The sequence below is a fragment of the Macaca mulatta genome, chromosome 6 (genome assembly GCF_049350105.2).
Source record: "Macaca mulatta isolate MMU2019108-1 chromosome 6, T2T-MMU8v2.0, whole genome shotgun sequence".
Lineage (NCBI taxonomy): Eukaryota > Metazoa > Chordata > Mammalia > Primates > Cercopithecidae > Macaca > Macaca mulatta.
Genome location: NC_133411.1, coordinates 157997668 through 158011482, shown reverse-complemented (window position 1 = coordinate 158011482; position 13815 = coordinate 157997668). Strand labels below are relative to the sequence as shown.

Sequence of the window (13815 nt, the reverse complement as noted above, 5' to 3'; positions counted from 1 at the left end):
TTCAACTTTTCATAAAAATGTACCATTAACACATATACATCATAGAATACTATGAAGCCATAAAAAAGAATGAGAGCATGTCTTTTGTGAGACATAGATGGAGCGGAGGCTGTTATTCTTAGCAAACTAATGCAGGAACAGAAAACCAAATGCCACGTGTTCTCTCTTATAAGTGGAAGCTAAATGATAAGAACTTATAAACACAAAGAGGAAAACAACAGACACTGGGATCTACTTGAAGGTGGAGGTTGGGAGGAGGGAGAGAAGCAGAAAAGATAACTATTGGGTACTGAGCTTCATACCTGGTTGATGAAATAATCTGTATAACAAACCTCCATGATATAAGTTTACCTAGGAACCAAACCTTCACATGTACCCCAAAACCTAAAATAAAAGTTAAAAAAGAAAAAGAATGTTGAGGTCAGTAAAGGCTTTAAGAGGATTAAAAAAATTTTACCATTTATACAGAATTGTGCATGAAATCATGTGTACAGCGTGGTGACTTTTCACAAGTGAATATACTCATCGATATTGTTTTATACAGTTGTAATTCATTCATTCTCATTGTTGTATTGGATTTATTTATTTATTTAATTTTTGGGGGATGGGGCTTGCTATGTTGTCCAGGCCGGACCTGAACTCCTGGGCTGAAATGATCCTCTAGCTTCATCCTCCCAAATAGCTGAGATTGTAGGCATGTGCCACTGTGCCCGATTTGCTGGATTAAGGTTTAATTGTATATTATATATACATCATTTACTTGTTCATTCTACTGTAAATTGACATTTGAATTGTGGCCAAGTTTGGGTTCTTATAAATAGTGCTGTTCTGAATATTTTAGTGGTTGTCTTTGGTCTTAGTGCATGCATATTTTCAGCTTGAATTGACACTGTCAGTTTTCCAAAGATAGAACTTCCGTTTATTTTCACACTTGCAGTATATTCTAGTTGCAGTATATTCTAGGTATCCTAGTTGCTCTATATCCTCACAAACATTTGGCTTTATCTGTCTTTTTCATTTTAGCCAGTCTGTGTAGTTGTGTTCCACTGTGGTTTTACTTTTCATTTCCCTGATGAGGTGAAACAAATTTTCATGTATTTATTGGCTGTTTGGATATTGTCTTTGGTGAAAAGTTTATTCATGCCTTTTGCCCATTTTTCTGGTGGGCTGGCTGCCTATTTCTCACAGATTTTTGGCATTCCTTATATATTCTATGTTTGAATTATTTGATGACTATACTTATGTATAATCAATATTTCTTGTACTCTGTCACTTGCTTTTCAGTCTCTTAATTGCATCTTTTGATTAATAGAAGTTTCTAATTTTAATGTATTACTATTTATCCATTATTCCTTTTGAGGGTAGCATTTTTTCCATACTGTTTAGGAAACCACTGGCAACATCAAGTCATGCAGATATTCTTCTATATTTTCTATAAGTTTTTTTGCATAGACATCTTTTTAAAAACAATTATCTAAAAAATTCTGATACAGACAGTTCACATATCACATTTTGCAAAACCTTGCAATTTTCTGCTCTAAGCCTCACAAATCCTTAAAAAGCTATGCACCCTTTCCCCAAGCCAGGGTCCCCATCCTTGACTTCCCTTCTTCAAGGTGGGCTCACCTCACAAGCCCTCATTGTCGGGTTATTGTATTTTCTCGGAGAACTCTACAGCAGGGACACACTCGCAAACTTGCCAGGGCTGGGTGTAAATGAGCGATGGAATAGGGTGGGGACCATGGTGGCTGGAGAACAAATGTCCTGTAGCGCGACAGCAACCACTCAGCCCCAGCTGACTGTTGCCATATGACAATGAGACTCCTGGGCTACAAATCTTCCACGTTTCGAAACAAACCCAAGCATCTGGGTTATGTGGAACATTTCAATTTCTAAATGATGTCAAGCAGTTCAAATTAAAAATTCACTGTGTGGGCCAGAAAAAAATAAAGAAGATGTTTGTGGGTTTGCTGTAGTCTATGGTCAAACTCTGTCCCAGGAAAGCAGGCTGCCACTCCAAGTGTGGTCCTGGGAGCAGCAGGAGGAGTATCACCTGTGAAAACATCAGAAATGCAGAACCTCAGCTTTCAAATACTGAAGCAGAATCAGCATTTTATCAATATCCATAGGTGATTCATAGGTACGAGAAAGTTTCAGAAGCACCAATCTAGACATATGGTTCTCAACACTGGCTCAAATTAGAATCATTTGAAGAACTTATTATTAAAAAAAAGATCTATGGCTGTACTATGGACTACAAAAATCTGAATCTCTAGGGATGAAGGAATATTTTTTCTTTTTATTCTTTTATTCTTTTTAATTTTTGTGGGTACATATTAGGTGTATATATTTATGGAATACATGAGATATTTTGATATAGGTGTATACAATGGGTAATAATCACATCAGGGTAATTCACATCGCCTCAAATATTTATCCTTTCTTTTTGTTACAAACAATCCAATTATACTCCTTTAGTTATTTTCAAATGTACAATAAATTATTGTTGACTATAGTCACCCTGTTGTGTTATCGAACATTCGATCTTATTTATTCTATCTAACTGCATTTTCGTACCCACTAACTTCCCTACTTTCCCCCAACACACACACCCTTCCCTGCCTCTGGTAACCATCATTCTACTCTTTTTCTTCATGAGTCCAATTGTTTTAATTTTTTTTTTTTAGCTGGGATGAAGCAATATTTTTAAAAGGCAACCTAGATGATTCAAATAGGCAGCTGGGGTTCAAAAGCACTAATTTAGATCAATCCTTCATTTGTAAGTGGGGAAAGTAAAAACTCACAGAGTGGACAGGTGAAGTGTCTTGCCCAGGGTCATTGAACTCATGTATGGGAAGATTTGATTTGTGCTCATTCTCATTTCTCGTTATTCCCAAGCCAGTGCCTTTTTGCTGCAGTTGCTTTTGCTTCCTCGGGGCAGAACTGAAAAATGATCCTGTTCGACTGTAGCTCATTGCTGCCAGGTTTCCAGCTGAGCTGCTTAGCTTTCAGCACTGAACAGCTAACAAGATTTACTGGATGAAGAGCTGACAGGCCCCTGCTTCTGCCTATTCCAGCTGAAATCCACTTCATTCTTCATGTACATCACCCAAAACAGTGCTAACTGCTCCCACTGTGAAGAAATGGAAGGTCCTCAACTTGGGTGTCAAAATCCCCCTCCATATTCACAGAATGGAGACACAGACTATTAGCAGCAATATGAGAATTTAGGTTCAACATTAACCAGAAGTGAGTGTGACTGCTCCACCCCTGTTGCATTCTTGAGCTGTATCATTAGAAGCACAGATCCAGTATGCAAAACTTGGTAGGCCTCTTTGGCTCTGATGCACAATTTTACAAGCAAATTCAATGAGTGACTCACAAATAGTGGTTGAGCCAAGGTTCTCTAACTCTGCTTTTCAGGACCAGGTAATACTTATCACATTCTGACTCCATAGTACAGTTCTTGAACAGGTTTATGGAAAAAAAGGACAGAATCCAACAACTAAAATTAATGTGTGAAGGACTTGAGTTTCCTTGTTGTATTTTGGGGATGCCATAAAGGAGACCCATGCTCTACAGCAATGTTTTTGACATTTCCCTCTGTGTCTACTTCATTATGCTTTATAGGCACACCATCTTCTTTCTTTTCAACTCGCTGCCATCAAAGTTTCCTCCTCCCCAGCCCTAGCCTGTGTCTTGATCTTCTTTCTTCTTCTTTTTACTCCACTTCTACCATTGTGAAGACAGTACTTTTCAGAGAGTTGGGAAGAAAGAGAGTCCTGACAGGACCCTATTTAATGGTCAGACAGAAGGACAGTTGGGGACAATTATACATGTCAGGGTCATTACAACCACACCCCAATTGTCTCCCTAATGATGCCAATGTCTGTCTCCACTCCAGCCCTTCCATTATCTGCCCCTATTGAACCTTAAGCCTTGCTGTAGTCAGATCTGTGATGACTTGTGTAGGCTCAATGTATGTTGAGCACCTTCAGTGTTCTAAGCCATGAGACCTAGTTTGATATGTGAATAGGGATCTGCTTTTCAATAAGATGGGCATACCCAGGTTGATGCTGGATTGAGATGGCATGTGTGACAGTTCTTTGATAATAGCTTAGATAATTACAAGGCAATGGTGATAACAATTAGAATTCTTCCATGCCACTAATCGTGGAAAAAAGTTGTCACTTGACAAAAACTGCAGCCTTGCTTATAACTTGCTTCCAACTTCCTTACACTCTTAAGATGACCTTTTATTTCATCTTCTACAGGTAAAGAAACTCCTTCCAGGGATCCAACTATATCGAGTGAGTGTATAGCCTCATCTGAATACAAGGAAAAATGTTTTCTACCACAGAACATGAATCCAGGTATCCAAATCCCAAAGACAAGCCCTATTCTTCCATGCTGAGTATTGCAGTAACCTCTTTATCTCTCCCATCTAAAGAGCCCCTCCCTCTTTCTCTTTTGATGAAAAGATTTTGACTATGCTATTTGCTTGCTCACAAATCTTCTGTTGCACTCCATTGCCTACAAAATTAATTTTAACTTTCTCAAGCTGTCACTCAAAGCTCTTCACAATCTGGCACTTATTAGGAGCTCCATACTTATTTGCTTTGTTAAAGAAAGTATACCATAACTTAAGATTTGAAGGTGTTGAGAGATAGGGGTAATTAAAATATTTATATTCAACATGGTACCTCAAAGAGTTGTTCATACATTGTTGCTGCTCAGAAAATCTTTGATGAATAAACACATGGGCAGCAAGCGGTGGCTCTTGCCTGTAATCCCAGCACTTTGGTAGGCTGAGATGGGAGGATCACTTGAGCCCAGGAGTTGGGGCCTAGCCTGGGCAACAGAGTGAGACCTCATCTCTAAAAAAAAAAAAAAAAAAATCAGAAAATTAGCCAGACATAGTGGCATATGCTTGCAGTCCCAGCTACTTGAAAGGCTGAGATGGGAGGACTGCCTGAGCCTGGGAGGTCGAGGCTGCAGTAAGCTGTAATTGCACCACTGTACTCCAGCCTGGGTAACAGAGTGAGACCTTTCCTCAAAATAAATAAATAAATGAATACATGAATGGCTGAATGAATATGTGGAGGCCACTTTTACATTCTATATGATACCCGACATAGTACTTCATATGTGGTAGGTTCCGGGTGAATATTTGTTAAATAAGTGAATAACTAAATGAATATGTGAAGTGAGATTGGCTTGAGCAGAAGGGCATCTGTATGAATCTTTCAGAAGCAGAAAAAGTTTTGAAATTAATGTGAAAAAAATCTTATTCTTAATACACATCCTCTCACAAAATCCCCTTTGAAAGACATTGATGAAGCCTGCAAAGAGAAAGTTGTCATCAGAGGAAAGGTGCATGTCAGCTGAACTCTGTACCAGAAACTCTGAGGACAAACCTGCAGAAGACTTGATTTCTGTTGTACAGTAGATGGGACCATTTTAAAGGGCAATTCGCATGCCAAATGATCCTCACATGTTTTTCTCATTTTTGCTTGCCCATTGCTAGGTGGAAGAGCCCAAATCTCCATTTAGCTGATGGGAAACAGAGTGTCAGAGAGGGAAATAACTTCACCACGACACAGTTAACACATGATGAGGAAGGGCCTTGTTCAAAACCACGACTCTCCTTCACCCTCCAAAAATGTAGCTCTCCCTGTAACACAAAATATAGACTTGTGAAAAAGATTATAAATATTTAAAGGATCTAGACCACGTAAATAGATATTATATACATGTCACACCAGGTTCTTTCTTTTCCCAAATTCAGACAAGATCGGGCGTGTTCAGGGTGGTATAGCCGTAGGCCCGATTTCAAATTCTGTCAAACTTCTTGGTTGACAATGAGAAAAACTTTGCCCTTTGTTTCTTGATACTGTGTTAATCTGCTTATCTGTCTGTTAGCTTGGACCACCCCCGAAAAAACCTGAATTACCATCTGTTGTTTCATGAGCTCTGTAGAGTCAGCATTTTGCCTTATCAATGCATGAAGGCCAGTGAACAAAGGGTATCTGTAGGTGAAACTGAACTGACCTCGGGCTGAACTTGTCCATCTTTCAGCATTTTCCACCCTGATGCTGTTTCCAGGAAGGTCACGGAGTAAGAAGGGGAGATGGCTGTAGCTGCCAACCTCTCCTTAATGCAGTGCAGTTGCAGACAGAATCAGTCAGACATATTATCACAATTACAGAACTGACTTTGAGAAGGATTAATCTGTGGCACAATCCACTTCATGAAAACAATATTGAGCTTGACTTCCTCCCTGCTCTAGTGATGCAGAGGGCACTGTAGGATCCCACTGTGAGCCCAGAAGTTCTGCCCTAAGTATCAGTTCTCACGGTTGAGATCTCAAGAGCAGTCTGCTTATTTAAGTCCAGGTCTTTTGAGTTCCATATTCATGGATTCATGTGCATGGCAAGGAGATTCACACCTAAGGCCCTGACTGTCAGTCAGCTGGGGCTACTCTAAGAGATTTGAATGGGTATTGTGGATCAGATGTTGGAAGGATGGATGAGATGGGTTTCATAGAAAGGAATCATAGAATCAGTTATTGCCAAGGTTAATAGTCATGATCATCTAAGGACAGCCAGCCATGAGCAGTACTTGCTGGTGATGGAGAGGTGAGGAGGGGCAACAGCTAATGCTTAATGTGTTTATTGAATATTTAACATGTACCAGGCACTGAGTAAAAAGATTTATATGCACGATGTTATTTAGGAAGAAATTTTTTTTTTTTTCCCCCTTGAGACAGGGTCTTGTTCCATTGCCCAGGCTGGAGTGCAGTGGTGTGATGTTGACTCACTGTGACCTCAGCCTCCTGTGCTCGAGCCATCCTCCTATCTCAGCCTCTGAGTAACTGGGCTACAGGCATGCACCACCATGCCCAGGCCATCATGTCTGGCTAATTTTTTTTTTCTTTTTTTGTCAGAAGACAGGGTTTTGGCACGTTGCCCAGGCTGGTCTTGAATTCCTGAGCTTAATCTCTCCTCCTCTCTTGACCTCCCAAACTGCTGGGACTACAGGCATGAGTCACTGCACCCAGTCTAGTAAACATCTTAAAACCCCTGCGGGATGGGTACCATAAAAGCCATTTTGCTAAAGGGAAAAGCCATGCACAGAGAGGTGATTAATTGTTTAAGGTGGCACAGTTACTGAGGGACAGAGCCCAGTCTTGAGCTGGAGGCTGCATGACCCCTCCCTGGGCTTCATCTTTGTGCCGTACCTCCTCCTAGAGCTCAGCATGCCATGAGGCTACCAGATGGAGGCCTGGATGGATGGGGGCTGCTGAAGAAAAGGGGATTGCATGAGATTAGAGGACAAGCCTAGGAGGAACTGAGTGGAACAAACACCCACGTGAAGTTTACATCAAAGTCAGGTCATTTGGGAATGTCGTAGAAGAGCTCATTTGCAGCCACAGCATTTTCACGACTTCTAGGTTAAAGATAAGCCTTTTAAAGGTAGAAGTCCACAGCTGCTTTGTGGACTCAGGCCAGCATGATAGGGGTCATCTCTAATGTACTCAGGAATTTAAAATGGTCCTGGCAAGTTGAGGCTGGAAGTGAGACCTCTGTGATGATCTATTCCAATGCCTTCTCGGTTTATTGGTTTATTGTGTTGAATAATTCTTAACAGGATTGCTGCTTACTGTCTAAAGAAGACACATTGCAAAGTGCAATTATACAATGAACCTCCTCAGTGTGACTTTTCTTTTTTTTTTTTTGAGACGGAGTCAGGCTGGAGTGCAGTGGCGCGATCTCGGCTCACTGCAAGCTCCGCCTCCCGGGTTCACGCCATTCTCCTGCCTCAGCCTCCCGAGTAGCTGGGACTACAGGCACCCACAACCGCGCCCGGCTAATTTTTTGTATTTTTAGTAGAGACGGGGTTTCACCGTGGTCTCGATCTCCTGACCTTGTGATCCGCCCGCCTCGGCCTCCCAAAGTGCTGGGATTACAGGCGTGAGCCACCGCGCCTGGCCAGTGTGACTTTTCTCGACAACACTATCCAAAGGACTTCAAGCACTCCATCTCTCTGTCTCTTGACCCCATTAATTTTTTTTCATAGCACTCTTCTCCATCTGAAACTATTGTGTTTGTGGAATTTCTTGCGTAGTTACTCACTTACCAAGAAGAATACAAGCTCCATCAGAACAGGGACTGTCTGTTTTGTTCTCTGCTGAGAAGCCCGTAAAACAGCTTCTGGCTCACAGAAAGCTCTCAATGAGTATCTGTTAAATGAATGTGCATTTTGGAGAAATTAAAGGTAGACTTTAATACATTAACTAATTACCCTGACAAACATTAATAATTGCAGTATCAGAAAAAACAGGTTAGAGAAAATGCGTTTATGTGTAATGTGTTTATGTGTATGTGTTTATGTGTAATGCACAAAGTATATGTCTATTACATAAGATAATTTGACATATAAGTACATTTCCTTAAATATGAGTAAAGTCCTATTGATTCTAAACTTTCACAAGTTATTCACAGGGAGTGATGTATGTCCTAGCTGGTCCTGTGTCAGCACCATCACATCAGTGACAGGCAGTGTAGGAATAAACCCTGTGCAAAGCAGAAATAACCAACGTGAGTGCATCAACTCTTGTGATTCCAGAGCCCTCCTGGGTTCAGTATGTGTTTTTCCTCTAGGGAGGACCATTTAAAGGGGTGCTCCAAGGAGTGTTAAGACCCCTCTCATCTGTAACTAATGAGGACACCAGTTGAGGGTTCAGGTATACATGTAGGGGAAACACTGTGGGTTTATCTAACTCTTTCTTCCATTTTATTCTATTTCCAGCCTGATCCTTCTCTCTCTGTTCTCTTTAAGACCTGACACTCTCCTTCTGTGTAAAGAGCCGCTCCAGGAGGTGTGTAAACGGACCCTTGCAGGAAGCTGCTCGGAGGCGGCTCTGGGCGCTGGAGAATGAGGACCAGGAGGTGCGCATGCTGTTTAAGGTGAGCATGAAGGAAACAGGTGAATGCATGAAGGAAACAGGTGAATGCTGAGTGCTGACGGTGTCAGTCTGCTATAGGATCCCTAGCACCAAAGACAGCATCTGGAACAAAGTAGGCCCTCGGAAAAAACATCTGATAGGTAGACTGAATGAATGAAAGATTCCGTGCACATTCTCTGCACAGGAGTGGAGAGGAATGGGCAGGAGCTCTGAATGGGGTAACTTGGAGTTGCTGAGTCAGAGAAAATTTGGTTTTAAATCTTCTGTTAGTTGTGTGATCTTTGACAAGTTACTTAACCTATATAGAATGGTAATTGTTATAATACATACCTCATTAAGCATACTTTTTTTCTAATGTGATAATTTCAAATTCTTTTTTTTACTGTGATACAATATACATAACATAAAATTTTCCATTTTAATCATTTTTTAAGTGTACAATTCACTATGGCACTAAGTACATTCACAATCTATGCACCTCCAGAACTTTTTCATCATCTCAAACTGAAATTTCACATCTATTAAACAATAACTCCCACTATCCCCATGTCTCAGCTCCTGGTAACCACTAAGTATATATTTTTAAAGTACTAAGATTGCCAGTTAAAAAACAATACCTTATAAATACGTGGGTGAGGGGAGAAAAAAACAATAAAGTAAATAAACCAATTTCTCATCTTTCATAGTAGGTAGATAATATCTTCATTTGTTAAAACCAAGAAAGAAGGGTGTGATCAAATTATTTACAGTTTAGGATGTACTAAGGAGGAGAACTAAAGTCAGAAATGGAAAAAAATTGTTTCGACTAGAGGTAGGGAAAGGATAATATTACTTTACATAATAAACTAATATGTTCTAGTTACTTTTTACAGTTTCTGCAGGAATCTGGTACAAACTGAAAGAGAAAAGTGGTCTAAATGTCATGCAGCTGAAAAAGATAATGTCTGGTTTTTCAGGGAGAAAACATGAGATGGTATCAGCAGAGAGCTTGGCATTGTGTTTGGTGATATGTGTTCTATAAATAGTAGCTACGTTTTTTTGAATTTCATTTTATTTTTTTAATACCTGGAATTCAGGAGCTGGGAGACATTGGCTGCTATTGGTACTGTAGATTTTCCTTTATTTTGAGTCTCATTTGGTATGGCAGGAGCAGGGTTGATTGAGAGAGCTGGTCTGCTGGGCTGAAGCTTGAGTCAGACAAACTTGTGGGCTAAAGTTGAGGTCTGGAGTCAGCTAGATCTGAAATCTAATCAAGGTTCTCTGCAACGTACTCCCTGAAGGTGACCTTGGACAATTTGCTTAACCTCTCTGTGCCTTGGCCCCCTTGAATATACAACAGGGATAATGTCATTTTTCATTAGATCTAAGATGCCACTGATTATAAAATGCACTGTTATTTTATGTACCTCCAAAAAAGAAAACAAATGCTTCCAATTATGGTTGATGACACACTTCCTTATCTTTTAGTTCAGAAGTGGTTAAATGTGATCAAAGCACATTTTGGAATGGACTAAATACTGTCATTGCGTTCTCTTCATAGGACTTTTGTTGGAGTTAAATGACATATTGCTCATAAAGCTCTGGGTGAAGTGCCAGGGATGTAGTAAATTCTCTATAAGTTGATTTTTACCTAGCACCCCTTCCCTAATGATGGATCTGGGGCCTCCTGGGGTTTGGTATGGCAGAAGGAACCCCAGAGTTCTGATTTTACTGAACTGGGGCTTTTCTTCTGGATTCTTCTATCTTCTTCTGCCTCTAAGTTTCCCTCATGATAGGGCTCCTGGAGTTGGTACTGATGACAGCACCTGACCTGGTGGAGGGATGTTCTGACCAATACTTGTTATAGTCAACTCCAGAGGCTTGAACAAACAATAGATGTAAGGGAAAACTAAGTCTGGGCAGTGATTCAGACCTGCTTTTTTTTTTAGGTATTAAAAAAAAACCCATGCTGGGCACGGTGGCTCACGCCTGTAATCCCAACACTATGGGAGGCCAAGGTGGGTGGATCATGAGGTTAGGAGATCGAGACCATCCTGGCCAACATGGTGAAACCCTGTCTCTACTAAAATACAAAAAAATTAGCCGGATGTGGTGGTGGGTGCCTGTAGTCCCAGAGGCTGAGGCAGGGGAATCGCTTGAACCCGGGAGACAGAGGTTGCAGTGAGCCGAGATTGCGCCACTGCACTTCACTCCAGCGTGGCAACAGAGCAAGATTCTAAAAAACAAACAAGCAAACAAGCAAAGAAACAAAGAAACAAACAAAAACAAACCCAAGAGGCTTATAGTCCTCTCGCTCTCCTTATGAGCATGTAAGTTGGAATGCCTTCCTGGGGGACAGTTGGGTGACTGCATTTTAGGATTGAAAATGTGCATATCCTTGCATTTCCAATTGCACTTCTTAGAATTACTTGTTAAAACAATTAAGAATGTGCGCAGAGATTTAGCTATAAAGATGCTTATCATAGTACCATTTAGGATTTTAAAGAATGTGAAACAATCCAAACGTAAAACCGTAAGGAAATGATAATAATGCATTATGTTAATGCAACAATGGCCTATGTAACCATTAAGAATGGTGTAAACTATGTGATGACATGGAAGATGCTCTGCAAAATATTGCTTAGCAGCAAAAGAAGATTGCAAAATAATTTATGCAATGTGATTCTATGTATGTGAAATAGTTGTATGGAAACTCGTGTAGGAAAAAAGATTCAAAGTTCTTACATGAAGGTGCTAACATTGATGATCTTTAGGGGTGAGGACTGGGATGATTATTTTTGTGTGTTTTGGTTTTTCTGTTTTCAGCTTTATATTAATAAAAATAATCATTAGTCATAGACTCACAATCAAATTTGCTTTCAAGATGCCTTCTATGAATCATCCTCCTTTATCCTCCCACATACACTTTTTTTTTTTTAACACAAAAAGTAGCATTCTCTGCACATATTTCTATTCCCTGGCTTCTTTTTGCTGCTGCTGTATAGCAGTATTATATCTGGAGCCTATATCAGTACACAAAGAGCTTCTTTCTTCTTTTCTGTGGCTGTATAATACAATATTTCACTTTATGGATAAATTGTACTCTATTTTAGCCAATCTCTTATTGATGAATATTTAAGTTGTTTCCATTTTTTGGTGATGTAAAAATCAATGCCATAATCAAGAAGTTCATACAGAGTATTTGGTCTATATACGAGCTTGCTAATGGGACACTTCTGTCATCCCAGGCTGACTTATTGTTTTCTTTACGTAGGACCTCTCAGCAAGGTTGGTCAGTATCCAGTCTCAGAGGTCCCAGTTTCTCATCACCTTCAAGACCATGGAGGAAATTTGGAAGTTCTCCACGTACCTTAATTTAGGTATGATACAAAGCCAGCAGGTGGAGGATGACCTCCTCCACAGTTTAGCCAACTTGTAGGGCTTGACATTAAGGAATTGGTGTGGCTCTGGTAATTAAGAGAAATAGAGCCTTAAAAAAAGATGATTAACTTTTGAAATATCACAAAATGCCTCAAACTAAATCTAAAGCAAATATTAACTATTATTCTAAAATGCCATATGAAGAAGTTTGCTTTTTTTGTGTTCAGGGAGATCCTTTTTTATTAGATAACCAGTCAACTGGAAAACAGTTATTGGTCATCTACTAAGTTCAAAGTACTGAAATAGATGTGAACCTGGTGCTAGTGTGTGTGTTTTAAACTATAAGGAATTAATCTTGAGTAAGAGCAAAGTAGCTGCTCAACATAGTAAACAGATGTGTTATCACATGTATTTGGAAAAGAGTTAAAGAAAGAAATAGGGAAATTATCTGCTTATAGCATCCTAAGGCTGCAGGGTTTTCTAGAAGGTAAAGAAGGACATTGGGATGCAGCATCAGTTCCATTGTGGTGGGAAATGGTTCACCTGCCTTCTCCAGAGAGAACAACTTATAATAGGGAAGTTAAAGCAAAGCCAAACAAAACAAGAGGCCACCTAATTTGATGGATGTTTTATATCTCTCAGAAAATGCTGGGCTCCATGCCGACATACACAAGGACAGATTTTGTGCAGGGGTGGAGGGTCAAGACGACTCATGACTGGAAGACATAGGGTATAACTTCTCCTCTTATGGTCTGGAGATCTGCTGTCCACACTACACAACTCTTTCCTGACGATCAGACATCCTCACTATTCAAACTGTGCTCCATAGACCGGCTGCATTGGCAGCACATGGGATCTATTTAAAAAAAAAAAAAAAAAAAAAAAGGAGAAGCTCAACCCTATCTCAGACCTTCACTAAGCATCTGTAGTTTAATAAGATCCCCATGTGATTTGTGTGCACATTAAAGTTCAAAAGTGCAATTATACAAGATACATAAGGCCTAGATCAGCACAATGGATAGTCAGGATGGAAACAGAAAGGCTTTTGCATCTTAGGAAAAAGAAGAAGGCTCAAGAGAAGCAATGTGAGTAGTCATGTTTATGGCCATGTTTAAAATACTATGTATAATTACTAGAGTTTTCTAATATACATAGTTTTTAGTCTGCGTTTACCAGAGAGATCTTCTGGGCATTGGAGGAGGGGCAGGGTCAGAGCTGGTAGGTGGAAGCAAATCCGGACTCCTGAAATTCACTGAGGGGGAACCATGTAGCACCTCTTCAGCCACTGCATCATCAGGGGCACAGTAGTTTGAACCTCAGGTCTGGAGAACTTTAAGGGGGCACTAGGAACCCCCATAGTCAACACTGTAAACTTGGAGACCTCCATGGATATATTAGAAAAAGGCAGTTGGTTTTGGTCATCTCATTACGCATTTATGGAAACCCACAATATGTCAAAATGGTAAATAACATTTAGAAATGACTTG

General features: G+C 40.1%; 1 protein-coding gene across 1 annotated transcript in view; it reads left to right on the top strand.

Annotated features, from left to right (window-relative positions):
• SH3TC2 (SH3 domain and tetratricopeptide repeats 2) overlaps window positions 1-13815 on the top strand; it is a 62235-nt gene that overhangs the window by 6591 nt on the left and 41829 nt on the right. Inside the window, exons 2-4 of the mRNA XM_001104761.5 lie at window positions 4275-4373; window positions 8842-8969; window positions 12222-12327. Of these exons, the coding sequence (XP_001104761.4) occupies window positions 4275-4373; window positions 8842-8969; window positions 12222-12327 (333 nt within the window). The remainder of the gene's footprint in view (window positions 1-4274; window positions 4374-8841; window positions 8970-12221; window positions 12328-13815) is intronic.